The 27,325-nt window shown below is 41.8% G+C and overlaps 2 protein-coding genes across 4 annotated transcripts; one reads left to right on the forward strand and one right to left on the reverse strand.

Annotated features, from left to right (window-relative positions):
• The first annotated feature begins 17 nt into the window (after window positions 1-17).
• On the forward strand, window positions 18-21,228 carry acacb (acetyl-CoA carboxylase beta). 3 transcript variants are annotated; one of them, XM_054610512.1, is made up of 54 exons: window positions 18-64; window positions 1,822-2,389; window positions 5,247-5,379; window positions 5,496-5,634; window positions 5,793-5,902; window positions 6,012-6,093; window positions 6,196-6,294; window positions 6,391-6,500; window positions 6,627-6,737; window positions 6,823-7,032; window positions 7,124-7,294; window positions 7,405-7,566; window positions 7,652-7,815; window positions 8,142-8,292; window positions 8,405-8,508; window positions 8,602-8,683; window positions 8,767-8,912; window positions 8,992-9,142; window positions 9,220-9,354; window positions 9,593-9,739; window positions 9,821-10,009; window positions 10,102-10,202; window positions 10,308-10,396; window positions 10,496-10,620; window positions 10,704-10,817; window positions 10,998-11,111; window positions 11,203-11,292; window positions 11,378-11,496; window positions 11,997-12,020; window positions 12,635-12,775; window positions 12,876-12,975; window positions 13,075-13,182; window positions 13,283-13,339; window positions 13,764-13,805; window positions 13,923-14,138; window positions 14,333-14,488; window positions 14,641-14,844; window positions 14,997-15,152; window positions 15,240-15,362; window positions 15,451-15,720; window positions 15,852-15,949; window positions 16,079-16,199; window positions 16,291-16,401; window positions 17,151-17,294; window positions 17,399-17,519; window positions 17,612-17,708; window positions 17,805-17,901; window positions 17,990-18,125; window positions 18,222-18,399; window positions 18,526-18,638; window positions 18,750-18,904; window positions 19,049-19,219; window positions 19,535-19,671; window positions 20,149-21,228. In XM_054610512.1, the coding sequence occupies exons 2-54, from the start codon at window positions 1,842-1,844 to the stop codon at window positions 20,273-20,275; spliced, it is 7,299 nt and encodes a 2,432-aa protein (XP_054466487.1). In that variant the 5' UTR covers window positions 18-64; window positions 1,822-1,841; the 3' UTR covers window positions 20,276-21,228. The 3 variants fall into 3 exon arrangements, with proteins under 3 accessions (XP_054466487.1, XP_054466488.1, XP_054466489.1); XM_054610513.1 differs by lacking the exon at window positions 11,997-12,020; XM_054610514.1 differs by lacking the exons at window positions 18-64; window positions 1,822-2,389 and adding an exon at window positions 3,419-3,518.
• Window positions 21,229-21,987: 759 nt separating this feature from the next.
• Window positions 21,988-27,161, reverse strand: foxn4 (forkhead box N4). Its single transcript, XM_054611624.1, has 9 exons — window positions 27,082-27,161; window positions 24,647-24,813; window positions 23,825-23,940; window positions 23,631-23,741; window positions 23,381-23,508; window positions 23,156-23,252; window positions 22,844-23,051; window positions 22,326-22,721; window positions 21,988-22,238 (listed from the first exon to the last, which is right to left on the reverse strand). The coding sequence occupies exons 1-9, from the start codon at window positions 27,159-27,161 to the stop codon at window positions 21,988-21,990; spliced, it is 1,554 nt and encodes a 517-aa protein (XP_054467599.1).
• Window positions 27,162-27,325: the final 164 nt, after the last annotated feature.

Genomic DNA, 27,325 nt, shown 5'->3' on the forward strand with positions numbered 1-27,325 from the left:
AGGAGGAAGGAGGAGGTGGCGTGGAGGATTGTGGTGGGAGGCTGAAGCAGAGACGGGACTAGAGGTAGGTGACTGTGACATTTCCTGCTGCTGTCAGGAAAATCATTTAAACTGTGTAATTACCTTCAGCGGCGCAGTTTGAGGTCTGGGTGGAAATAAACATTGAAGAATGTAGTTTAAATCAAATAACCCAGTTTCTGATGTCAGCTAACTCACTAGCGTGGTGTGTACTGCAGCAGCAACAACAACAACGACTGATAAGTGACCGCTTTAAAAGGTCAATTAATCACTTGAACCCGAAGTGTATGTCGTTGACACAAATCTACTTCATTGATCTTAAAGAGCAGGTGAAGTTTCCTGTCTTGCAAAAAAAGCAATGTCAGAATTGACATTTCCTGCGTTGTCTGCCATGCAAGGTGATTATTTGTTGTGAGCAAGGAACAGCACACTGTTATGTGTTTAGTTCATCTGGCAGGTGATGAGTCCTGAGTTTAGTCAGGGACACTTTGAGTACATTTGACGGTCGGTTGAGGTCAGCATGGAGCTAAAGTAACACTTAAGATACCGTTATCTTCTTTTATTATATAGTGGAGTAACTAGCATTTCATTTAGATGATCAGTACTGTAAGAAACAAATACATATTTCAAAGGAAACTCTGAAAGTGTTTTTTTTTAAAATATTACACATGAAATGAAAACCTTTGAATGCTATTCTGATGAAGGAATGGTCTTGAATATTGGGCCTCATCAGAAAAGTGAAGGCTCAGCATTTTCTTTGTTTCAGTCAAAGTCAAAGTGGCTCCAGAGGACAAATGCCTCCTTGTCTCTGTATTGAATGCCCCGTTCACATTCATATTAATTAATGTTAATTTATATTTGAAATACAGATTCAAGTATAAGGAGTCAATGTTTGCTTCACGCAGATATTAAGATATCCTTCATTTATATATTTTTTATTTCGTGCCTTCAGATGCCAATTAATACTGTTTGTGTATGTGTTTGTGCCTCCTCACCCTCCTCACCCTCCTCACCCTTCATTCCCTCAGTGTTGACCTTTAGCCCATATAAAGCAGCCACACTTGGCTTTCATGGCAGCTGTTACAGACAGGCAGATTACTGGACACCGGCTTGGAAGGGTAGCCTGCCAGACACTACTACTATAGTTAACCTTAGCTATCCTAATTTATGGCTATTATTGTTAAAGTTGAGTTTGAAAGAAACCCACAGATATTTTCTCAAGTTACCCAGCATGCCTCTGTCCTGAGAGGGCTTCCGGCCTCTGATCACCTCAGGAGAAATGTCTTCAGACTAGATTAGTCTAGATTAGCACTAACCCTAACCCACAGACGGCTTTTCCACATAACATTATCAGAAAAAGCAGCCTAATTGAGGTATAACTGATTTTTGAGGCTGACATTGATATTTGACAATTAAGAATTCTGATTAATTATATATTGACAGACTTTTTACTTACACACTTTTTGGAAACAATAATCCTAATAATCCTTGATAAGGATCCCTTTAATGTGGTTGTTAGTGAGTTTTGACAAAGACTTGTACTGAATGAGACATTTTGCCTGTCAGTGCTCTATAGGGGACAAAGTATGCAATGGTGTCACTGTGATATAATAATGTAATATAATATGTTATACATTTATCAGTCAACGGTCACTTTTAATGCCACAAAAGCTATTATTACCATGTGGGGTGAAAGAGATATCACATAATGATCTTTTGAAGCTGGCTCCCTTATGTGATGAACTGTATATGTTACTGTCATCTCTCATTTGACATATGATGTATACTTTGCTCTTGTTGCAGTCTCAGGAGGATGTCTGTGAATGTTTCCATTAGCAGTTTTGGGATTAATCCTAGGATTATTGTTGCTACTCTGGAGAAATAAAACGGTAGCAATGCCCGTGAAAGGAGACAAATCTCCGTCTGGCTGTGGTCCACCTGAAGCTGAGGAGGACATGCCCACTACACAATCCCCTCATCCAGGTGAACAATCCCTGTCAACGGTTCCTACTACCTCAACAAACAATGAGGATAACAGTCCTCAGGCCAGCAGTGCCTCTGCGGGTCTTGAAGTTAAAACCGTGGACACAGAGGCTCTGCAGGCGTCCTCTGAGATCAATTCTGAAAAGTCATCATTGCGAACGAAAACCCAGAAACCTTCCAAAACCAAGGGGCCAATGCTGAGCTCAGCGCCCGATGTGAGGGAACGCCTCAAGTTCATTCTTGGAGCATCGGAGGACAACTCTTCAGACGAGGAGCCTCTGGTCACCAAACCTCCAAGCGGTGCATCTCAGCCACCAACATCCACCCCAAAACCTTCTCCTCAGCAGAGGTCTTCTGCAGTGCCACAGTCCAGCTCCTCAGGCATGAAGTAAGAGCTTGTTTCTTTTTATCTGATTGAATGTCAGCTGTCTAGGGTCAGGCATGTTTTCATCTCTATACACAGCCGAAAAGCCTTGTCTAGAAGTTGTAACTCTTGCTTTTCTCACGCTAGATATTAGTCTGAGGGTCGAATATGAACTGGTTTTTTTAAGATCTGGCAGAGGATGAATTTTCTCAAACTATGTGGGTCAACCACGTGGCCACGTTGGTGACGTGCCGTTATTTTCCGACTTGCCCTGTCTCCACAAGCTGTGTCTGATCACCTGACTGCTTGGTGTTGACCTGCACTGTTGTCGCATGCCAAACAGCCCTGGCTCTATTATTGGAACAAGAGCCTGCACCAAACGACTTTGAAAACTGTGGTGTGACTCTTGGTTACAACACAGCACACAAAAAAACCTTCACAAATTTTTTATTTCATTTCATTTTTTACAGGCGGCATAGTGGAGAGTTATTTTTCTACCAAGCGATGGTACATGATGTCAATCATATCATATGAACGTCGGTCAGAGAGGTTGTTTGGTGCATGCAGCTACATGCTCAGCTTGACATACTTAGTTGGATTGATTCACCAAAATGTGTGCTAGCAGAACTTGTGGGAAGCATCATGAAGGAGAACAAGGTAAGAGATTTTCCTCTCTATTATCTCAAGCTTGGAATCATCTTCCTGCAGTTCAGAGGAGAAGTTTTGTTGCAGAAGAGGATGCACTTTTGAAAAATGTTTATAGTGAAAACAAATCTGTTTGTACATGTGGGTTCAAAGGTTTCAGCCTTTTCAGATCCAAACACTTTGGCTACAGATTAAGCTTGGATAGTAGTTGCTTTCTTTTATACATGAAGTAGAATGAACACTTTTGTCCTGGTGTCGGCCTTCTCTCATTGTATATTTAGAAGGAGCCGCCTGTGATCTGTCACAGGGGATCTGTAGATTTTTTTTGCTGCAAATGTGGGAGGGGAAAAGGGAGGGAGCACATGAGAGGAAGCACTTTGTAGAAGTTGCTTTGTTTTAGATGTTTTAGATGTCAAATTCTAGTTTCCCCTCTTAAAGGCATTAAAGTAAAACGTATAATGGAGGAGAACAGCTGTCAAGGTCTCAACTTGTTTCCATATCTCTGAAGGTAAGTGCTATTAAAAGTTGGTATCCGTTTTTTGTAATTTGATACTGTTGCTGCTAAGTTTATTCTGTTACAGCTGCAGTAATTACTTAGTACGAAAGTAGAATAGATACCGAAGCAACTTCTGCTGACATGTTTGTGAACAGAGGATCACTTGTGTGGTCTTACTGTTGTTATGTAACTGAACAGAGCTTGTCTTGGCTAACACAAGTTTGAGGAAATAAAAAAAGAATCCCACCCACAACGTGTACCCTTGAGGAGGGAAGTGTAAAACAGACAATAGCAACTATGAAGCGGTAAAGAAATAAGCCAACAAGACCAAGTCATGCTTGTAAATAGATCCTCCTTGGTTGGTTTAGTAAAGTACGTGTGTAAATGAACTTCTGCCTCGTATCCTGCAAAGATATTAGAAAGTGGATAAACATGGGAAGACTGCATGACACAGAGCTGCTAAAGTTTATCAAAAACTAACTCAATAGCGGTGCAATCTCTATTCCCTGAACATTACCGGAGTTAAGGTTAAAGTTCCTATCGGGCCAACTTAACTATATCGCTCACTGATGCAACACAGGTGTTTCTCAGTGATATCTCAACATGGAACAGTGTTTCTTTTGAGCTGGCTTGTGGTGCAATAGCAATGAGACTTTGGAATGAGCCAGGTTTGAGCCAGCTGATAATCATGGTAGGTAATACAATCTCAAGTTATTGCAAAACACGGTAATGTTGCTTCGCATTTGTTCTCTTAAACTGAGCAGTGTTTAAAATGTTTCTTATTATGTGTGTTGTAATACAGGTGCTGTTTGAATTATAAAGGTTTTCAAACAATGAAATTTACATGTCAGTGACTTAATACCCTTTTGAATCTTTGAGGAATCTGAAGTCAAAAATATCCACATGTCAGTAAACCGGATGAGATGTTCCACTTTTATAACATAAAAATGAAGCTTGTGATTGTAAAACCACAATGCTTTAGTTGTTTTTTTATGCGATAAGATGATTACATTGACAGCAAGATAACAAAGCGGCAGAATTCATTGGTCATGCAGCCGGCAAGGAAACACTTGTAGGCTCAACTGAACTCTACTGATAATTATTATCACTGACTACTATGTTGAAATAACCCAATAGTCCTTCTTGAATTTAGAATATCTGTTAAAACTGCAGTAAACGAGAAGGCTATAAGTTAAATTTCACTTAACCAAGGACCGAAGTAATGAAGCATACGCATGCAAACTGGAGGCTCCGGTTCATGCCAACATACTTACATACACTGCCAGGTATCACTAAAACTAGCTCAGCTGGTTGATTTATGATTATTTTGAATATTTCTGAATATATTTTATTTTTATCAGTCATTACTCCTGCTCAAGCGGCTGGAACCAACCTTGTACATCTGTTGCGTGATTAAGCTAAGGTAAAGTCTGTATGAATGCATCAGGCTGATGGCCAACTCATTCCACCAGTTGACTCCTCTGAAGAGCAGTTGTAAGGTGTTGTTTTAAAGATAAGGTTGGAAATAAATGGACTGGTCCACGGTCTCTTTGCTGTAGAGGAGAGAGAGTGAACTTTGATTGTCAGTGCTGCTGCTCCCTTGTTGCTGTATAGTTTGTGTTCAAGTTCCTGGATTATTTGATATCAGTTTCAGCTGATATATAGAGCGGAAAACACCCAGGTTATTGTGCTTTGCTGTGTAATTGGACAAGACAACTAACCATGACCTTTCCACTCCAGGCCTAGCATGTCTGGTCTTCATTTGGTGAAAAAAGGACGTGAACACAGAAAGATGGATCTACAGAGGGACTTCACCGTGGCCTCTCCTGCAGAGTTTGTTACCCGATTTGGTGGCAACCGCGTCATCGAAAAAGTAAGATTGAAATTCTTCCCTGTATTTTCTTTATCTCAGTATGTCATTGCTTAATGACCATTGCAGCATTTCTGTCTTTCTTAAGGCTACACAAGTGGTTTCTCTTTCTGTTGCAGGTGCTGATCGCTAACAACGGCATAGCTGCAGTCAAATGTATGCGTTCTATCCGTCGCTGGTCCTACGAAATGTTTCGTAATGAAAGGACCATCCGTTTTGTTGTCATGGTTACCCCTGAAGACTTGAAAGCTAATGCAGGTCATTGTCAACCTATACTTATCAGTTTTTATTACAAACCAGAAAAATGTCACCAAGCCAAGGCAGCTGTTGACCAAAGTGACAGAAAGTGATTTTCTTGAGAGCTTGTACTGGATAATTGATGATCATCTGTCATATGTTGCTCGTTTCCCTTATAGAATACATTAAAATGGCGGACCATTATGTGCCTGTACCTGGAGGGCCCAACAACAACAACTACGCCAACGTAGAGCTGATAGTTGACATTGCTAAAAGAATCCCAGTGCAGGTACTCTTTGACTTTTATGTTTTTTCTGGTCTGTAACCTCTTTTGACCTTGCCTACTTGTTAAACAAACAACTGATAAATGTTATACCTGTGTGTATCACTCTTAACAGGCTGTATGGGCTGGTTGGGGTCATGCCTCAGAAAATCCCAAACTGCCTGATCTGTTGGACAAAGCAGGAATATCGTTCTTAGGTAAAAATCCATTTTGAAACCACAGAAAGTTCACATCAATTTAATTTTGATTTATTTCTACCTGTGTCCGATCTCATTGTTCACTGACTGTATTTCTCTCAGGGCCGTCCAGTAAGGCCATGTGGGCTCTGGGGGATAAAGTGGCTTCTTCCATTGTGGCTCAGAGTGCTGACATTCCCACACTGCCATGGAGCGGATCAGGTGAGGATTTACCTCAGGTAGCATACTGTATTATATAGTAACACAAACTCTGCTTATTGTATTTATGTTCTCTGCATGTGTGTTGTGTTGCTCCAGGTCTGAGAGTGGACTGGGAAGAGGACGACCAGTTCCTGGGCAATGTAATCAGTGTTCCTCCGATGATCTACACACAGGGCTGTGTTATTGATGTAGATGATGGGATGGCAGTAAGTATATTTAGCAAAGTCATCAGAATAATTTCTTCACAATTGCTCCTTTTTTAACCAAACTATTATTCCCTTCATGGAAGAATCTTTTTGCAAAATTACATTTTATTTGGTGTTTCTTTAAAGGGGGCTGAAAGAATTGGTTATCCCGTTGTCATCAAGGCCTCTGAAGGTGGAGGTGGAAAGGGTATCCGGAAAGTAGAAAATTCTGATGATTTTCCAAGCCTCTTTAGACAGGTTTGATTTGATTAATACGCCCTTTTTACACAGTCGAATTTGATGTAATTCTGACAGCTAAGTTGGTTTGTTATTTTGAGTGCAGGTTCAGACAGAAGTACCCGGCTCGCCTATCTTCATCATGCAGCTGGCTCAGCATGCCAGACACCTTGAGGTTCAGATACTGGCTGATGAGTACGGAAACGCCATCTCTCTCTTTGGACGAGACTGCTCCATCCAGAGAAGGCACCAGAAGATCATAGAGGAGGCTCCTGCCACCATAGCTGCTCCTTCAACATTCGAGCAAATGGAACAGGTTAGTTTACGTTACTGCTTGTACGTATTTCACCACCAAAATGAACTTGTCTGGTTAAGACTTGACATTTTGTCTCCTTTTTCTGGTCCAGTATGCTGTGCGATTGGCCAAGATGGTGGGTTATGTGAGTGCAGGTACTGTGGAATATCTTTACTCTGAAGACGGAAGTTTTCATTTCCTGGAGCTGAATCCTCGCATGCAGGTGGAACATCCCTGTACAGAGATGATCGGTGATGTGAACCTGCCAGCTGCCCAGCTTCAGGTAAAAGAAGAAAAATTATACCATAGGAACAAAATTAGTAATTTTCTTGCAAATGACATTATAGCCAGAGATCCAGTCCTTCCGTTTTAATTTTGTTTCATCTCTTATAGATTGCTATGGGCATCCCGCTTCATAGAATTAAGGATATCCGCATGCTTTATGGAGAAACTCCATGGGGTGACACCGTTATTAACTTTGAGAATCCAGAATGCATGCCAAGTCCAAGAGGGCACGTCATAGCTGCACGCATCACCAGTGAGAACCCTGATGAGGTAGACCTCAATTTCACCAACACACCTTTTTGTTATGTTCTTTTGATTTGCATCACTCAATCGTCATCCTTGTGCTCCCTAACAGGGGTTTAAGCCCAGTTCCGGCACCGTGCAGGAGCTGAACTTCCGCAGCAGTAAAAACGTCTGGGGTTATTTCAGCGTTGGGGCAACTGGAGGCCTGCATGAATTTGCAGATTCCCAGTTTGGACACTGTTTCTCTTGGGGTGAAAACCGCGAAGAAGCCATCTCGTGAGCATCTTTTTAGTTCCAATAATTTTTTGATATCTCTAATCTTTAACAATTAAAGCTTTAAGGAGATGCCTTCAAGGCCACAGCCAATAACGCCTCATTGTTGTTACTGCCCTTGATGTTATAAAACAATGTTGAAACTGCAATGACCTGGCAATAGTATAATAAAATCAAATCTTAGAAGATATTCAATATACTTTTACAATAAAAGCAATTTCTTTATAGTAGATTTAGTTTAATATCATATGGAATTTTAGCATTAAAAAAAATCACAATCTCATAGGATAGATGTGTTTATTAGCTGTCATATTTGCCATGTGCTTCAGGAACATGGTGGTGGCTTTGAAGGAGCTGTCCATTAGAGGGGACTTCAGGACCACGGTTGAATATCTCATTAAGTTACTAGAGACGGAAAGCTTCAGAAATAATGATATCGACACCGGCTGGCTGGATCATCTCATTGCAGAGAAAGTGCAGGTAGGAGACTGAGGACCTTAACCTTCACCATAAATCACTACACGGCTATGTACTTGGTCACTGAAGTTGTGTGTAGTTGTTTGTTTAATGAAGCTACATGATCTTCCTACAGGCTGAGAGACCAGATACCATGCTGGGTATTGTTTGCGGGGCTTTGCATGTTGCTGATGCAAGCTTCCAAAAGAGCATGTCTGATTACCTGCATTCACTGGAAAGGTCAGTCGACACAGTCCCCTCTTATTAATGTCTCACTACAATTCTCCCTGTATCTTTATATGTTTGACTTATTAAAAACTACTGCCTCTATAGAGGCCAAGTACTGCCTGCAGCCAGTCTCCTCAACTCTGTCAATGTGGAATTAATATATGAAGGAGTCAAGTTCTGCCTCAAGGTACCTGCGTCATTCCCTTCACACGTTCCTTGTTTGACTCGTCCCTGTTTTAATCAATACGTTATCACTTCTGTTATCTGAAGGTTGCTCGCCAATCCCCAACAACGTATGTCATCATGATGAACGATTCCAACATCGAGATAGACGTCCACAGGCTGAGTGATGGGGGCCTCCTGCTGTCCTATGACGGCAGCAGCTACACCACCTACATGAAGGAGGAAGTGGACAGGCAAGAGCTCTTGAATCTGTAGATCTAGTTTTATCTATTCGTTGACTAACGTTTCTCTGAATTACCTCATCCCCTGCAGCTATCGCATCACCGTTGGCAACAAGACTTGTGTATTTGAGAAGGAGAAGGATCCGACAGTGCTGAGGTCGCCCACTGCTGGTAAACTGCTGCAGTACGTGGTAGACGAAGGAGTCCACGTTTCTTCAGGAGAGACCTATGCAGAGATTGAGGTGAATGTCACAGATGTTGGTAAAATTGATTTCTTGAGGCTACTTTTATTGACTGGCTGTTTGCGCTGTGGTTTCAGGTGATGAAGATGGTGATGACGTTGACAGTGCAGCAGCCTGGTTGTGTTCACTTTGTCAAGAGACCTGGAGCTGTTCTGGAGCCTGGCTGTGTGGTGGCACGTGTAGACCTGGATGACCCCAGCAGTATACATCGGGTAAATTAATGGAACATCATATAACACCAAATTGTTGATTGTGCCTTGTAATTCATGCCACTTAACATATAATACACATAACATTATTGTGATGTTCAGGTCTCGGCTAAAAAGTATAAAATCTTGACCTGATAGTTACGCTTTTGTAACTTCTGCCTGGTAAAAAAACTAAAATGATATTCTGTGTCCCATGTTTCATTTTGAATCTGTTCTTTCGTGCTTTCACCTCCTGTCATAGGTGGAGCTCAACACGGCCATATTGCCATCGCAGCAACCCCTGCCCATTGCTGGTGAAAAGCTTCACCAGGTGTTTCACTGTGTGCTGGAAAACTTGGTGAAAGTCATGGCCGGCTATTGCCTTGAGGAGCCCTTGTATAGCAGCAAGGTACGCAGCAGGCTTTATGCCCCTACAGATTCTTAAACGATATCATCGGTGTTAATCATATGTGCATGTTCATGTCTGCAGCTGAAACAGTGGTTGGCTACCCTGATGAAGACCCTAAGGGACCCCTCGCTGCCGCTGTTGGAACTCCAGGAGATCATGACAAGCTTGGCTAGTCGCATTCCTTCCAGTGTGGAGAAAGATATCCGTAAAGTCATGGCTCAGTACGCGAGCAACATCACCTCTGTCCTCTGCCAGTTCCCGAGCCAAAGGGTGAGAGATGCTGATGCAAGATGACATGTTGGTGGTTGCAGTTGTGCAAGTTCTTAATTTAATCTAAAGTTGTTTCTCTTTGTTTATTCCAGATTGCAAATATTCTAGACAGCCATGCAGCAACCCTGCAGAGGAAGACTGACCGAGAGGTGTTCTTCATGAACACTCAGAGTATTGTTCAGCTGGTACAGAGGTTAGTTTTTAACTTTTTTGTCAGATGCAGATTGTACAGCAGCAATACATAACGTATGGAACAATATCCCATTGATTGACACATGTCTGAACGTGGCTGGTCCAGGTATCGCAGTGGAATTCGTGGTTACATGAAGTCTGTGGTGCTCGATCTGCTGAAGAGATACCTGCAAGTAGAGATACAGTTTCAACAAGGTGACATTAATACATTAAACTCTAGATGAGTCATTTTCTTTAATAACCATCGATTGTTTGTCATAGCTAACGTCATGGTGCTCTTGTTCTCACTAACAGCTCACTTCGACAAGTGTGTCATCAACCTGCGAGAGCAGCACAAACCTGACATGAACCCTGTGCTGGAGTACATCTTCTCTCACGCCCAGGTCTCCAAGAAGAACATCCTGGTCACAATGCTCATAGTAAGGCCTCAACACTGCCACGCATAAGTGAAACAATCCACAACACTAAAGGTTTAGTGAAAGACACTTTGTACACTGTGTAGGACCAACTGTGTGGGAGGGATCCCATGCTAGCAGATGAACTGATGGCCATTCTGAACGAGCTCACGCAGCTTAGCAAGATGGAGAACTCAAAGGTGGCCTTGAGAGCCAGACAGGTAACGTCTAAGACTGCCTTTTAAGTGTCAGTTAAACACTATTCTGTTTGATTTAATTGTGTTTAATCTTGCTAAAAGACAGGATACTTCAAGCTGGATACTTTGAGGGACCATCACCTATTAAAGATCAGGTTATTCCATCTGTATGGATTTGATATGATATTTGTAAATGTGTCATAGGTCTTGATTGCATCCCATTTACCAGCATATGAACTAAGGCACAACCAGGTAGAGTCAATCTTCCTGTCAGCCATTGACATGTACGGCCACCAGTTTTGTCCAGAAAACTTGAAGGTCAGTCTCCCTGTCTGCAGAAATTTCATTGTAATCACCATTTCTTTTAGCAGCTTGAATATAAAATTAATATTTTTTTTCTTTGGCACAGAAACTCATTCTCTCTGAAACCTCAATTTTTGATGTTTTGCCCAATTTCTTCTATCACTCCAACCAAGTTGTCTGCATGGCTGCTTTGGAGGTACAGTCATGATATTAACACCTTCTTTCTTATGCATTCCTTTTTCTTAAGTAGTGATAATCTCTTGTTTTGTCTTGACTCTCAGGTGTATGTGCGCAGAGGTTACATTGCCTATGAGCTAAACAGCATCCAGCATCACCAGCTGCAGGATGGAACATGCGCTGTAGACTTCCAGTTTATGCTGCCATCATCACATCCAAACAGGTTAAAAAAGTTCCTTCACTGAACTACACTTTAAATCACACATTGTTGCCTGAATTACTGGCGAATCACTACCACTTCATAAACTGGACAGATATTGCATCAACACAGCATTAGAGGCTGTGATGTTGTCACAGTGTGTGGGGGCTTTATAGAACAATACCTCACTTTGTGGCTGTTTATAGATGAATCCAGGCTTCACAAAATACTTACAAAAACTTTTGTTTTGCTGTTGTTCAGCCTTTACCGAGCCTGCGTTATGACCTGATAGATCAATAAACATAAATTGAATAGTTATCCTGTTCAGTGGTGCAGAGCCTATACACTGCTGCTGTAACTGCTCACGGCTAACAGTGATTGCAGAATGCTTTTACCTGCTGAACATTAATGTGATTGTGCACAGCATCCTGTTTAGTGCTTTAATCTTAATCATAATGCCTTAAGCTAGAGGTACAGCTTGATCATCCACTGCTGATATTCACCTGTCAATCATCTGATTTCAGAGGGAGCAACCCTACTCACAGCAGGTAGAGTAAAGCTCCTCTCAACCAGCCAAACCACCTGATCGTGTGTATGTCTCACAGCAATGCATGCAGAATGTGCTGTGTTGCTTCTTTTCTTCTGTCCTGTGAAACCAGAAACCTTTGCTTAAGGACTCCTCTAACAAGTCCTTCTCAATTCACTCTTTAGCAGATCTTCTTCATATGTTTTTTTGTTGCTTAGCAATACTGAGCTTTTTGAGAGGTTCATCTTTTATTTGATCAATGTCCCTCTTAGAAACTTCAAGCCTGATATTTTGTTGAATGCTGCCGAATGGAGAGCCTGTACTCTGAAGCATCAGACTTGGATTCTTGATTTGCAACTCCCAATCAGATATAGTAACAATAGCTCTTGATAACAACAATGCATAATCTCTTTCTATTCAATTCATGAAATGTGCCTATCAATTCTGTGTAGCTTTAATTGGATATGAGGGTGATCATACTTGCTTTTTGTCGAATAGATAAGAACATCCAGACTTGCTTCCATTGCTCTCTGTATTAATATTTGTTATCTTTACTGTTTACTGTTTTTTGCTGAAACAAACCTGTCCATGTGATCATTCAGTCTTGCTGTTACTGTTTGTGTGTCTGTATTTCAGGGTTCCCGTGCCAGTGAGTGGATCAAGCCACTTTCAAATGAGGCGGCAGAGCAGTGAACTCTTCCTGGAGGGAGCCTTTTCTCCACCCTGCCAGCGCATGGGCGCCATGGTGGCTTTCCACTGTTTCGACGACTTCAAAAGGTCACTCTTAACTTGATAATAATTTACCTTTCTCTCCTCTGTATAAGTGGAAAAGACTTGTAAAAAGTTGCATGTTGATGTGTTTCTGTTTCTTTTGCAGGAATTTTGATGAGGTGCTCTTCAGCTTTGCAGACCCACTCTTGGAGAGTGCTCCGTTCTCAGAGTCCTGCTCCAGTCTGTTTGAGGAGGAGAACTTCAAGGTGAGCGCTGTGGGTGTGTAAGAGTCCCTTTCTTATCAATAAAAACGCTGTTTTCATCTGTACCACTATAGCCACAGAGTTCTCCCTCATCCCCTACAGAACACAAAGGAAAACCCGATCCACATCATTAACGTGTCCATAAAAACAGCAGACACAGAAGACGATGACGCCCTGGTTACAGCCTTCACCGCCTTTGCCCAGTCAAAGGTCAGCTAGCTACTTAAATCAAGTCCAATTCTTATTATTGTGAGATATTGTTTCAGTTTTTTTATATTTAATAAAAAATTGTGGTGTTGTTTTTTTACAGCGAGCTGTCCTCTTTGAATATGGAATCAGGCGAATCACATTTTTGATTGCACAGAAGGTAAATGCACACAATTTAGTTGGTACTATGCTGTAACTGATAACTGAGTCTTTTATTGATAATGAAAGATAGCTAATAAGTGGCTTATGTGTATATGTATATCTTGTTAACTCCGTTGCATTTATGATTCTGGCTGAATACTTTGTTTACAAAAATTGAACTCAATATCTAACATAATAATGTAGATACACTGTTCTCAGCATAGCTGTCCTCTCTTATAAATCCATAGTATTGTCTATAAACTAGATGTAATGCGACATTTGGGCTGCAGTTCAAATATTTTTTTCCAAATAAATGACCACAGCTTCAATCATTTTGTTCAGTAAAGCTCCAAGTATAACTGCTTTGGACAAGTAGACATTTACTGTGTAAATACACTTGGTTGTTATCTGATTATTTTCATTTTAATATGTAATTTCAACAGAGAGAATTCCCCAAGTTCTTTACTTTCAGAGCCAGAGATAGGGTAAGTTTTTCTTCATGAATACTCTAGTTATAGAATTGATAATCAAGTCGCAGTTAGTTAATGAGCTGAAATGCTGCTGTCTGAGGTGATGATGACCCGTCCTGCTTCTCTCCTCAGTTCCAGGAGGATCGTATTTACCGTAATCTGGAGCCGGCTTTAGCGTTTCAGCTGGAGCTCAACCGCATGAGGAACTTTGACCTGACAGCCGTTCCCTGTGCCAACCACAAGATGCAGCTGTACCTCGGTGCTGCTCGTGTTCAGGAGGGAGCTGAAGTCACAGATTACCGCTTCTTCATACGAGCTATTATCCGCCACTCCGATCTCATTACAAAGGTTAGGGGAGCAACTGGAAATCACAGCTCATTGATTCTTTGAAAAAAATAGACATCATTAGTACTTGTTATATTTTTAGATTTACTTTTTTCCCAAAATGAAAAGTTTATAATCTCATGATTACAGAAAATGTTAGTAATATTTGGTTATTGGTATTTTTTGGGTGATTTAAATCTCTTTTTTAACACAACCAGGAAGCCTCCTTTGAATACCTTCAAAATGAGGGAGAACGTCTCCTGTTGGAGGCCATGGATGAGTTGGAGGTGGCTTTCAGTAACACCAGTGTCCGCACAGACTGCAACCATATCTTCCTCAACTTCGTCCCCACTGTCATTATGGACCCCTCTAAGGTCAGGTTTCAGCACTTATATGCTACAACTACAAGTATTATCTTTTATGACTGCGTGTGTTTGTATGTTTACTTAGACATTTTGTTTAGCTTTTTTCGTGTATATCAGTTTTATCTCTCGGTGGTCTTTTTTTCTCTTCTTGTGACTCTCAGATAGAGGAGTCTGTTCGCTCCATGGTGATGCGCTACGGCAGCCGTCTTTGGAAGCTGCGGGTCATGCAGGCTGAGCTGAAGATCAACATCCGTCTGACACCAACCGGGAATGCCATCCCTGTCCGCCTGTTTCTCACTAATGAGTCTGGCTATTACTTGGACATCAGCCTGTACAATGAGGTCACCAACCCAAGTTCTGGACAGGTAAGGACAGTGGACTGAGGTGGCCCCATTCAAGCATTTTGTGAAATTCAATTGTAACCAAAAGAGGTGGTATGAGGCAGGATATTTTTTCTGTGTGGATGTTTCATGGTTGCATGTTCATGGTCAAACGAATCACTAATTTCCCTTTCCAGATCATGTTCCAGTCATATGGAGATAAGCAGGGTCCTCTGCATGGCATGCTGATCAGCACTCCTTATGTGACCAAAGACCTGCTGCAAGCCAAACGCTTCCAGGCTCAAACTCTCGGGACCACATACGTCTATGACTTTCCTGAGATGTTCAGACAGGTACTGCTAACTCGCTGAATTAGGTTTAGTTTATTTATTTTTTCTTGTTCCCAAGATGTCTGACTCATACTTGAAATTTCCCTGTAGGCACTGTTTAAGCTGTGGGGTCCAGGGGACAAATACCCTAAAGATGTGCTGGTGTGCACCGAGCTGGTTCTGGACCCTCAAGGTCGACTCGTGCAGATGAACCGCCTGCCTGGAGACAATGATGTAGGATGCTTTTTAAGGCATTGATGTCAGTTCATGCTTTCTTAGTGTGCTGATGCTGATGATCACTAAAATAACTATACTTAAACAGGTGGGAATGGTTGCCTTCAGGATGAAGATGAAGACTCCAGAGTACCCAGAAGGCAGAGATATCATTGTAATCTGCAATGACATCACTTACATGATTGGCTCATTTGGTCCTCAAGAGGATGAGCTGTTCCTCAGGGCGTCTGAGTTGGCTCGGGCTGAGGGCATTCCCCGCATTTATGTTTCAGCCAACAGCGGAGCACGCATCGGCCTCGCTGAAGAGATCAAAAACATGTTCCAGGTGGCCTGGATTGACCCCACTGACCCCTACAAGGTGATTCTACTGATATTTCTACTAATATTTACATTAAACAGGTTGAGGCACTGACCACCGGAAATAGTGTAGCAACATGTATGTGTGTTTTTTTAAATTTCTTATCACAATTTATTTCTGTTTCTCTGCAGGGTTTCAGGTACCTCTACCTGACACCGCAGGACTACACTCGTATCAGCTCCACCAACGCAGTTCACTGTCACCATGTAGAGGAAGGTGGAGAGTCCAGGTAGGACAAATCATAGGTTGATCTCATAAAGTAAAACATTCGGCTGAATTAAATTTCATTGACACCCTTAATTTGTGTCTGTGGGATAATAGAGATTTAGTCCAACATGGTCTTCACCACTGTGTACAGGTACATCATCACAGACGTCATAGGGAATGACGACGGTCTCGGGGTTGAAAACCTGCGAGGTTCTGGCACCATTGCTGGAGAAACATCTCAGGCATATGAGGAGATTATTACAATTAGTATGGTGAGAACGTGGATCTGATTTATCTGAGTAAGAAGAACACAAGTGATCCTCTTGGACGTTTTCACGTGAGTCACTTATGATGCTCTTACAGGTGACGTGTCGCTCTATTGGAATTGGAGCCTATCTGGTCCGTTTGGGACAGAGAGTGATTCAGGTGGAAAACTCTCACATTATCCTGACTGGGGCAGGTGCTCTGAACAAGGTTAGTTTGTTTAACTATTGTCACTGTTATTGATGAATAGAAAAATTGATTTAATTACAAATAAAGAACTTTGTTTGGATCTTGTCCATCCATGGATGTATTATGAGACACTGGATACAGTGTTGGAGGCAATCTCGTTCATTCGTATGAAAGTTGCTATGAAAAAGCATTTTTTTATGGCCCATCACATGAAGGACCTAGAAGTTTAATGCCACCATTTGGCCACTATGTCAAATTGTTTTCAGAAGGCCCAGCACTCTTTCCGATGGCGTTGATCCGTCAGGGTTTGCTCCTGAAGTTTTGTGTAAATGCTTGTTTGCCAGAAAAATGCTTTCCTGGGATGTTAAGGTTTTTTTTGTTATGCATCGGATCTGGTGGTTTGAGCAATTACTGTATTTGAAAAAAAAAGTAAAATTTAAACAGTTAAGCCTACTTTTTGCCTACTGTATCTGCCTACTGCCAAATAGTATGCTAAATGATGCTGTAGACAGAGCCAATCAAAGAGAGATTACTTTGTTGGTATCTGCTTTAGGCTAAATGATTAGTGGTGACTTCAGGTAAGGGGGTGTTCAAACAAGCAACTTGAGGAACAGAAGCTGGTGAACACTTGAGCACAAGAGGACCTGAATTTTTTTTTACTGTATCTTTAGATTTTTATTATTAATTTACCACTCCAGTAATAAAATAAATGTTGAAGGCTGATGTGAACTTGCCCAGCCGTGGTCGTTGAAATTTCTGTTTTTATGCAGGTTTTGGGCAGAGAGGTCTATACATCCAACAACCAGCTGGGCGGGGTCCAGATCATGCACAATAATGGAGTCACGCACACAACCGTGCCAGATGACTTTGAGGGCGTCTTCACCATCCTCCAGTGGCTCTCCTACATGCCAAAGGTACTGCTGAACATGTACAAGATCATGTAGTGAGACTTTAAGGTCTTTAAAATGATATGACCAACCCTTCAGATCCCTAACTATAGTTCTTCTTCTCCTGACAGAACAAACACTCCCCTGTGCCCGTCGTATCATCTACAGATCCAGTAGACAGAGAGATAGAATATACTCCTACTAAAGCCCCGTACAACCCCCGCTGGATGCTGGCTGGGAGACCTCACCCCAGTGAGTAATGAGATGCAATAAAACATTTGAAAGCCATCTTTTTCAGTAATCAGCCTGGTTAATTTTCTTTTTGTCTGCATTAATGTTATTAGCGGTGAAAGGTGCCTGGCAGAGCGGATTCTTCGACAACGGCTCTTTCATGGAGATAATGGAGTCTTGGGCTCAGACCGTGGTAGTGGGCAGAGCACGGTAAACCTGTGTGCACTCAATGTACACACTAAAATATTATATATTTGTTTTTAAAACTTTACACATTGTTTATTCACTTTTATTGATTAAAAACAGGTTAGGAGGAATTCCCCTTGGTGTCATTGCCGTTGAAACACGCACAGTTGAGTTCACTGTCCCAGCTGATCCAGCAAACCTGGATTCAGAATCTAAAGTGAGTAAATGTCAGCACATGTTTATGATTCAAAAGTGTTACATCACTGAACCTCACCTCTACTCATGTTTTTGTGTGTTCATGTCAGGTTATGCAGCAGGCGGGCCAGGTGTGGTTTCCAGATTCAGCCTTTAAAACAGCTCAGGCCATTTGTGACTTCAACCGTGAACATCTTCCTCTCATGGTGTTTGCCAACTGGAGAGGCTTCTCTGGTGGAATGAAAGGTACCAGATGAATATTAAACTTTGCAGAGAAACTGCATTACATCGAAGAGTTTTTTTATTAAATAAAATATCTGTTTATGCCCATTTTTCTCCCAGATATGTACGACCAGATACTGAAGTTTGGCGCCTACATTGTGGACGCACTGCGTGGTTTCCATCAGCCGGTGCTGGTGTACATCCCACCACATGCTGAGCTTAGAGGAGGATCATGGGTGGTGATAGACCCCACCATCAACCCACTCTGTATGGAGCTCTATGCAGACAGGGAGAGCAGGTACATAAAGAGACTCTTTTTTTTAAATGGTTACTCTCTGGAGTTCCCAACCTAAGAAAAATGTGTGTTTGTGAGAATAACCAGACTTTTTTGTCTCCCTGTTGCTGTTGTGCTTTCTGTGTCCAGAGGTGGTGTCCTGGAGGCTGAGGGTACAGTGGAGATTAAATTCAGAAGGAAGGACCTACTGAAGACCATGAGAAGACTAGATTCAGTCTATGCTAGTCTGGTGGAGCAGCTTGGTAAAGGCAATTTCTTTCTCAACCCACTAAACCTCTTCAATTCATTTTCCTTTTAATTTCCACACATCTGGGATGTTCATAACCTCAATCACTCACCTCTGTTTCCATCAGCTTCCCCAGAGCTGTCGGAAAAACAGTGCAAAGAGCTTGAGTCAAAGCTCAAAGCCAGGGAGGAATTCCTGTTGCCCATTTACCACCAGGTGGCAGTGCAGTTTGTAGATCTTCATGACACCCCAGGGAGGATGCAGGAGAAGGGTGTCATCTCTGTGAGTGTGCACTTCATGAACACTGATGTTATGACTGGCAATATGTGTGTGTAAAGTTAAAGGCAGCAAGTAAACTTGTGTAAAACGACTGGTTGGTAGAGGCATACAACTGCAAGGCAGTAATTCTAGTTAAACTCTTTACAGGATATTTTGGATTGGAAGAACGTGCGGACCTTCTTCTACTGGCGTCTGCGTCGGCTCTTGTTGGAGCAGGTGGTGAAGTGTGAGATTCTGCAGGCCAACAAGGACCTCAGTGATGGACACATGCAGTCCATGCTTCGGCGCTGGTTTGTTGAAACAGAAGGAACAGTTAAGGTATGTTATGACACTCAGAGACAGCTCAAGGGCTAATCGGTCGAATTCTGCCAAAAGAAACACATTCATCAATAAAAAAACTGTATGGGCATGGGAGAATTTTTGCGTGACATAGTTGTCAAGTAATGCTTTTTTCCCCCCTTCTTACTGTGAACATTATCAACACTTGTGTACTGTAAGACTTAAAAAGCTAATGCAACTTTCCAGTAGCAGTTTTTTGCCTCCGACCCGATAATATGTGGTTGCTTTTGTTTTTGAGTGATTTATTGTTAAAACTGATCAGAGATTTAAAGGTGCTTCTGTCTGCTTCTCCAGGTCTACCTCTGGGATAATAACAAAGTAGTAGTTGAGTGGCTCGAGAAGCATTTGACCAAGGAGGATGGCATACGGTCAGGAATCCGAGAGAACATCAAGTACCTGAAAAGGGAAAACACTTTGAAACACATCCACAGGTATGAAGACACACTCACACAAATTCTGTGAGCTATTGATATGGGCTTATTTTTATTGCAATAATCTTATCAATGCCAAAAAGCCCTGACCCCTGAGTCCCAGCTAATCTTTAAATGATTTTAGCTGTTGAATGTAACATTACAGAGCTACATTGTGGACATAAATAGATAAAGTACTAGCTAATAGAGTCACAATGACTCCATCAGTTTGGTCATGTTTAGCTCACATGGTCTGAAGAACATAACACTACAGCTACACTGACCAGACAGCTTAATCTTAAATCATTTATGGCGAACAGACCAAAGAGATTCCCGTATTTAAGCTGTTGAGTCAATCGTATATTTGAGACCTTGCTGAGATACATTTAAATCATATGTTCTAATGCACAAATAACAGAATATACTGGAGACCATACCAGACCAGATCTCTGCATTTTCTGCAATGATTTACTTCAGCATGTTCCTCTTGTGTTCCAGCCTGGTGCAGGCGAACCCTGACGTAGCCATGGACTGCATCATCCACATGAGCCAGAATATCACTCCGTCCCAGAGGGGCAAGCTCTTACATGTGCTGGCAACTATGGACAGCACCAGCACCAATTAAGCTGCAGAGCTTCATCAGATTATATTATTAGTAAGAGAACAAAACAATGCTCTAGTTGATTGTACTGTATTGGTAAAGAGGTGGGAAATCAGCATTTTTAGGGGTATAGTTGGGGCACAAAGTGACTTATTCCTTAGCGATCACATAAACACTACAGTGCTGTCTGTCGTAAACATTGCTGTTGAATGGCTTCTTTGCAAGGACGTCATGATCCGTTTTACTCATGACTGACTGACAGACAAAGAGTTTGTCTTTTACATTTTGGAGGAAAGCACTCAGTCATTTCAGCTGCTCGGTCCAGGAACTTTCTGGTTCACAAACTATGTATTTGCACATAATAGTGTGACAGTGTAACTAGGTCTGTTCAGTCTATTGAGGCCTGAGTTGCACAAGCTTCACTAAGTGGGATACTCTATGTTTTAAATAGAGATTTTTTGTTAAACTTTGAATGTAGCTCGGACAACTGCTCAATTCTTTGACTGATTTTCAAGTAAAACAACCAATTTTTTTTGCGTTGACTAATAATTAAATTTGACCAGTATTGTAATGCAGAAATGCATAATTAAGATTTTTTTTTTTTCCTTCTAAAAAGTATTGACTTAGTTGTCCAACTCAGCCGTCCATCTTTTCATTGTCACTTTCAGTCTGTTTATGTGTATCTATGCTTTAGTGTTTTGTGTTCTAAGAAAATGTATTGAATGATAGTGTGACACTGTATGTGATACTTCTGAGCTTTTCATTCAATTTTGTGTGTATATCTCTGATATAATGCAGTATTTCTTAAGACTCAGGTTGGACTATAATCGCCAAAGTGGTTCGCCCAAGTGATGGCTTAATTTGCCTCTCCACTGATCAAAACAGTGCCATTTAATGTAAATGTATATAGACTCTGTCCTGTGTCTTGTATTCTACTGAAGGCTCTTTGTTAATAAATGTCATTGATATATTTTTTGCAAAACAAACTTATTTTATTCATCCCTTTTGATTTTTATTATGATCAAATTAATGAACATAATACACATCTGACTTTGAGGCATGTTAATCACATTGTGTAAAAGAATAATGTGTAAAATCTGGATTATTCAAAGTGTTGGCACACATCTGCATTTTGGAATGAAATGGGTAAATACAGTTGAAAGAAAGCTTTTCTGTGGCGATAGCAATTGGAAACATTCAAATATATACAGCAAAAGATTGATGGAGTCATCACCTTCTCCAGCTGCCTTTTCATAAATATAAATAAAACATCACAGCAATAATGTCTAGCACAATACAACAGACAAGAGACGGGGCGCTACAGTATGGTAGGGCCTTTAAACGCAGACGAAACAGTAGAAAAATGGCGGATGCTAACTTACACGTACAAATCTCCACATAGTCTTTGTACTCATACAGGCTTTGAGTCTTTGCTCGGCAAAGCTAGATATTATAAGTCTTACACACTTTTTTTCTTACAGCCACATCTTAATTCATCAGCAGTTTCAGTTCTTAAGGAGCAACTTTCTTGTGGACTGCAAGTGAAATGATGTTCAAACATCCTTCTCCAAGTAGTTCCCAGCTGACTGTAAAAGAGCTGTGTGATTTGTATGTTTTGAAGCACGACAGAAACCAGAAGTCAGACTTTGAGCTCAGTTTTCTTCAGTTGGTGTCCACAGATATCCACAGACAGTTGAATGAAACAGGTTGACTCTGCAGGAGACAGTTCAGCTGCTTTATAACAGGGCGATGGGCTTGCTGTTGGCTGGCGCGCCCATGTACTGAGAAGACAGGTGGTCCTGGGAGGTGTAGGAAGCGTAGAGGCCCGTAACTTGCACATCTGACAGCTGCAGGTTTGATCCATTGGAGACGGGAGTCATGTTGGCTGTTCCCAAGTCACAGTCTGATAGTCGGAGGGGTGAGTTACTGAAGGTACCCAAAGCATCCAGGTTAAAGCTGTCGTCCTTCATTTCCTCCCACAGATTACCTGAGCAGATCGATAGAGAGGTCAGTGCACTGATGCAACAACACATTGATTATATAGCAAACAAAAAACTGTTAAAAATATATTCACCTTGAAGGGCAAAGTCCATGATGCTGGGGTCCAGTGCATCCACCTCTGTGTGTGTATCACCGTGCATACTGTAGAAATCATCTGGCGGCTTGCTGGAGTGCTGGTTGAGTGGACTGTGGCACAAGTCAGGGACCGTGTGGAGGGGAGGTGTCTGGGCTGGTGCAGGGGACATAGGGGCCAGACGGGCCTGAGCATGGAGCTGGGCCTGAAGCTGGTGGTGGTGGTGGTGCATGGGTAAACAGGGCAGGGACAGCGTGACTATTGGCTGAGGCTGCATCTGGGCTGGGACGGACAGCGGGAGGCCAGTGGGGCAGCCGGGCAGCCGGGTCATGCCGGGCTCTAAAGCCTTACGTCTACAGTTCTCCGGGCGGTCTGTGATCAGTTTGTCCAACTCATCTGCAGGAAAAACAAAAACAAATCAGACTTAGTTAAAACGTGATGTCAGATTTTGAAAACTTGTTCCCTTTTTTTTTTTTTTTTTTTTTAAGAGTAGACCCTCAACGAAATTGATTTCTAACCAGGGTTGGCCATGCTGCGGCGGATGGCTGGGAGGTCCTTGCGTTTCCACTTCTGCATCTCTTCCTCCATCTTGTCAATTTTGGCAGGGTTCAGCGCCCACAGACAGCCCTTACGGGATGAGCTGCTCGTCTTGTTCTCCACTTTCTCAAAGCATTTGTTTAAGGACAGGTTGTGTCTGACTGAGTTCTTCCATCCATCAGGTGCAGTCTGCAAGGAGAGATGTGGTATGTTATGAGTCACACTCTATTTCACTTTATTTACATGTACCTTCTCTTTTAGTCCTTCTCTGTCATTTTTATAGAGTATCATACCTTGAAATAAGGGAAGTGTTCCTTCATAAAGCTATAGATCTCACTGACTGGGAGGCTGCCAGTTTTGCTGTTCTTCAGAGCCATGGCAATCAAACAGCTGAAAATAAATCACAAAAAAATCTTTATTTGGGAGTTATTCACAGCAGAGAAGGTGAAACACACTAAAGATAATCCAGGAGATATGGCAGTTATTATTTTATTATATCTACATAACTGAGGTCTGACCTGTAGGAATAGATTGGCTTGGGAAAAGACTTGGGCTGCAGCTCCTGGTCTTGTGGAGCCAGACGAGGTTGGGTGAAAAGACTTTGGTTGTTGAAAGAGACATTGCTATACAGCCCACCAGTGGAACACTATAAAGAAAAAAAGGGAAAATAATAAGTCTAAAGTACCTTTATCATTTGGATTTATTCATTTTGACCAATTTACCAAAAAAGAACAAGTACATTGTACATTATTAGCTGAGAGTTGGTACCTGTTGTCCAGTTTGGGTCAGAGAGTACACCTGCTGGGGTGTAGGCTGGTAGACTGAGGTAGGACACTGGTATCCTGGAGAGGGCAGCCCATTCATGGAGAAGGGAGACATCTGTGAAGCAGATGATATCTGTCAATCAACCCTATAAAACACAGCGCGGACACTCTTTTCTTTGCATTGCTGTTAAAACTTACACTTCCGCTGTGGGTGTTAATGATGCTGATTCCCAGAGGGCTGTGCTGCATGTTGCTCTGGAGGTGGAGCATGGAGCCTTGACCCGCTGCCATCGCAGTCATGTTGCTCAGCTGAGCTGTGAGAAGAAAAAGCCTGATTACTATTAGATTAACTGAAAGTTCACTGAAAAAACTTATTCAGATCTTTTTTTATTTTGAGTGCTTTCTATTCATTCAGAGAGTTACAGTGTGGTATAAGGGGTTTGGAGATGTTGACTGTAGCGTACAGTACAGTAGAACGGGGCTTACTTGAATTTCCCCCATGGGGATCAATAAAGGAATATAATAATAATTGTTTAGTTGTTTTTTTATACTTGTGGCACCAAAAAAAAATAAAAAATGTTTAAGAAGCTTACCATTTACAGACTTTATCATTTATTTCTCTCTTCACAGAAACAAAGTGGACAGTGGTTCGCAATTATGTTCAGTATGGGGTCTGTGGATTGTCTTTTAAGAAACACTTCCATTATGTTAAGCGTTCTTTGAATCAGTTGAGCCCAATGTTAACTTAAGCAAAAGCTCATTGCTCAAACTCCACACCAAGTATATCCAAATTGATTAATCTCAGAGCTTAACTGTCATATGTTTTAGTGAAGAACAGTTCCCATTGGCAAAAAAAAAAATCAATATTGTGTCGGCCATTGATCATTATCTTTTGCTATAAAACTGTGCTTTTAGCTGCAGAGACCAGTAATCCAGAAGTTGCCAGGCAGTGCTGATTCATCCAATCAGAGAGACGTTGCAGTTTTTGAATGTTGCACTGTCCCCTCCCTGTCCTCTCACCTGTCTGTTGCTCCAACAAGCTGCCTTGGGAGGGCCCGTTACTGTGGCCCCGGCTATCAACCATCTGCTGTAGTCGGGGCACATCCACAGAGGTGAGCCATGACAGAGACTGCAGGTCCCCAGGGAGGTCCTCCTCCCTCAGCTGGGAGGGGTCCGTGGTCAGAAGCCTTATAGAGAGAAGGAGGAGGAGGGGGGAGGTTTAAGGGGAGGTTAACACGGCTGTCAGCTCAGACACACACAGACCAAACGGGGAATTTAAATCTAAACACTTGATAGAACATTTTGTCCTTCAAAGTCAAAACCACTGTAATGAGTCTGAATGTGGGCAAACAGAGATGAAAGCTGCTCAGTGAAGCCGTGTATTAGCCGTGCCATCCAGGATTTACCATAAGTAGATTAACTACAAGTGTTATTTAGCAGTGACAGATTTAATCAACAATGAGGGAGTTAAATTTGCTTTCCATTCATTGTCTGTTGAGATTGTTTTTTTCTTATAGTTGTGGCACACTGATCTTTGATTTCGGCATAGTTAATACTTGTCTACTTAATTGATCACGATGAAAACAAATTAAAAAAATAAAATAAATGCAAATATAATTACATTTTATGTAGTATTTTATGTTTCGCCTAAGAATATATTTTTTTAAAGCCCATAATTTAATGAATGCTGTGCTATAAATTTGGATTAAATGTAGGATTTGTGTTTAATAGTACACTGCCAGTACCAATCAGCTTTCAGTCATTACGTCTTTTATGTGGCGAGTCTCAAAGAGAAAGAAAAGAAAAGAGAGGAATCCTCTTGAATCCTCTCCAGTCTCCTCTGCACACACACACTTACTGTGCAAGGGTTTAGTAATTGGGGTCGCTATGACAACACATATTCAGTTAGGGTCTGTGGACAGTGTAGGAGCTCACCCCCCCTCATACACACACAAATCTCCTAATAAAAAAATCAACCCTGTGTCAGGTGACCACAGTCTCGCCTTTCACCATTGGCTGAATCATAAGTAAACAACGCATGAGATCGTTTGAAACATGGGACAGCAGCACATGTTGCCTGCAACAGTTGGCCTTGTCTATTGAAAAATGATCACCTATTGTGTCCCAAACGACAAATCTGCCCAGTGGCACGTGGCTCTATTGTCTTCCCCAGACCCTTCCTTGATTGTCTCTGTCGTTTCTTTTCTTTACACAGCCCCCTGCATTAATCTGTTGGAATGACAGCCCTCACATAAGAGGGACAAATAGGATGCCATCTGCTTCCCTGTCCCTTTCCAGCCTCTATCCTCACTGCCCCCAACCCCCCACCATCCCCCCAACCCCCTTGGGCCAGAGAGGGGGCGCAAATGTAGTTTGAGGTCAGGGCTCTGTGTCTGCCGTCTGAATAAGTGACATCATTGCAGCCAGAAATCAGCAGCACACGTCCCAGAACACCTTGCATGCGCCGGCAAATGAAATTTAGAGTGATCATCCCTCTGCAGCAGGTGGCATTGTGAAGTTTAACACCCTGCGTGTTAGTGGGACAATATCTCAGCTGGAGCTGTGAAGTTTAGTGCACTTTTTGTGAGACTGACTCTCATTCTTTTTCTTTTTATCCACCTTGCTGCTGGGAAATAATGCTGAAGCATAATAAATTGGAGAGTTTATGACTGATTGAATGTTAAAGTGACTTATTTCACCTTTTGTTTAGTATTTAAAAAAAACACAAAGTACAATTACGATGTACATTATTTGCTATGGCTTTTCTTTCACCCATTTGTTTCACAAATTAACTAAAATTTGCATTTTTCCATTAAAAATACCCAATACAATAGAAACATATAGATGTAACATGGGGGGTATTCCCACCTCCCCTCCTCTACCAGCAACATAGAAATTGCTCACTGATGCAAAACATGTTGAGCTGGTGTCTCCATGTATCATCCAAGCCTTCCTAGAGGTTCAACAACACTAAATATTGCACCTCCTCCTCCCTCCCTCCCTGCCTCCCTCCTTTTCTAATTGGGAGCCACTTGTGCATACTGGTGACCCAGAGCGCCCGTCTCCCCCTGAGCCGGCAGGCCAAGGGGCTCAGGCTCTCCGTGTGCCGACAGCGGGAGTGTAAACAGAGCTGATGGTTTCTGACAGATCCATTCAGACTGAAAATCATTTATTCTTCAGGTTTTTTTTTTTCTCTGTCCTTTTTCATGAAACCCCCCATGCACAAAAAGAACTGTCCATCTACCTTTTTTAGACATAGTGGGGTTGGACAGCTTGTACCATGACCATTTGAGAAACACCTTAAAGGGTTTAAATTAAGAAAAATACACTTTTTACCTATTGAGGCATCACATATTTGATCCAAAAAGTTTTTGACAATATGCAACAAAAAAAATTGGTTGTTTAGCGCTCGAAGCCCGAATATAACTGAACATATTTTAAATCACAAGTCTTACCTGTAGTCCTGTGGAGACGGATGATGCCCAGCATTCTCAATTATTCCTGACATCCTGGATGTAATTCCACCTTCTATCATTTCCCAGGATATGTGGTACCACTGCAATGAAATAAATCAAAATGAACACACGTTAGGTCATGCCCCCAATGAGTCTTCAAACTGAAATAAACAAGCTATGTGGAATAAATGATCACAGTACTTATAATATTATTCAAATTGTAAATAAACATGATGGAACAGCA

This window comes from Anoplopoma fimbria, chromosome 13 (assembly GCF_027596085.1).
Source record: "Anoplopoma fimbria isolate UVic2021 breed Golden Eagle Sablefish chromosome 13, Afim_UVic_2022, whole genome shotgun sequence".
In the NCBI taxonomy this organism is placed as follows: Eukaryota; Metazoa; Chordata; class Actinopteri; order Perciformes; family Anoplopomatidae; genus Anoplopoma; species Anoplopoma fimbria.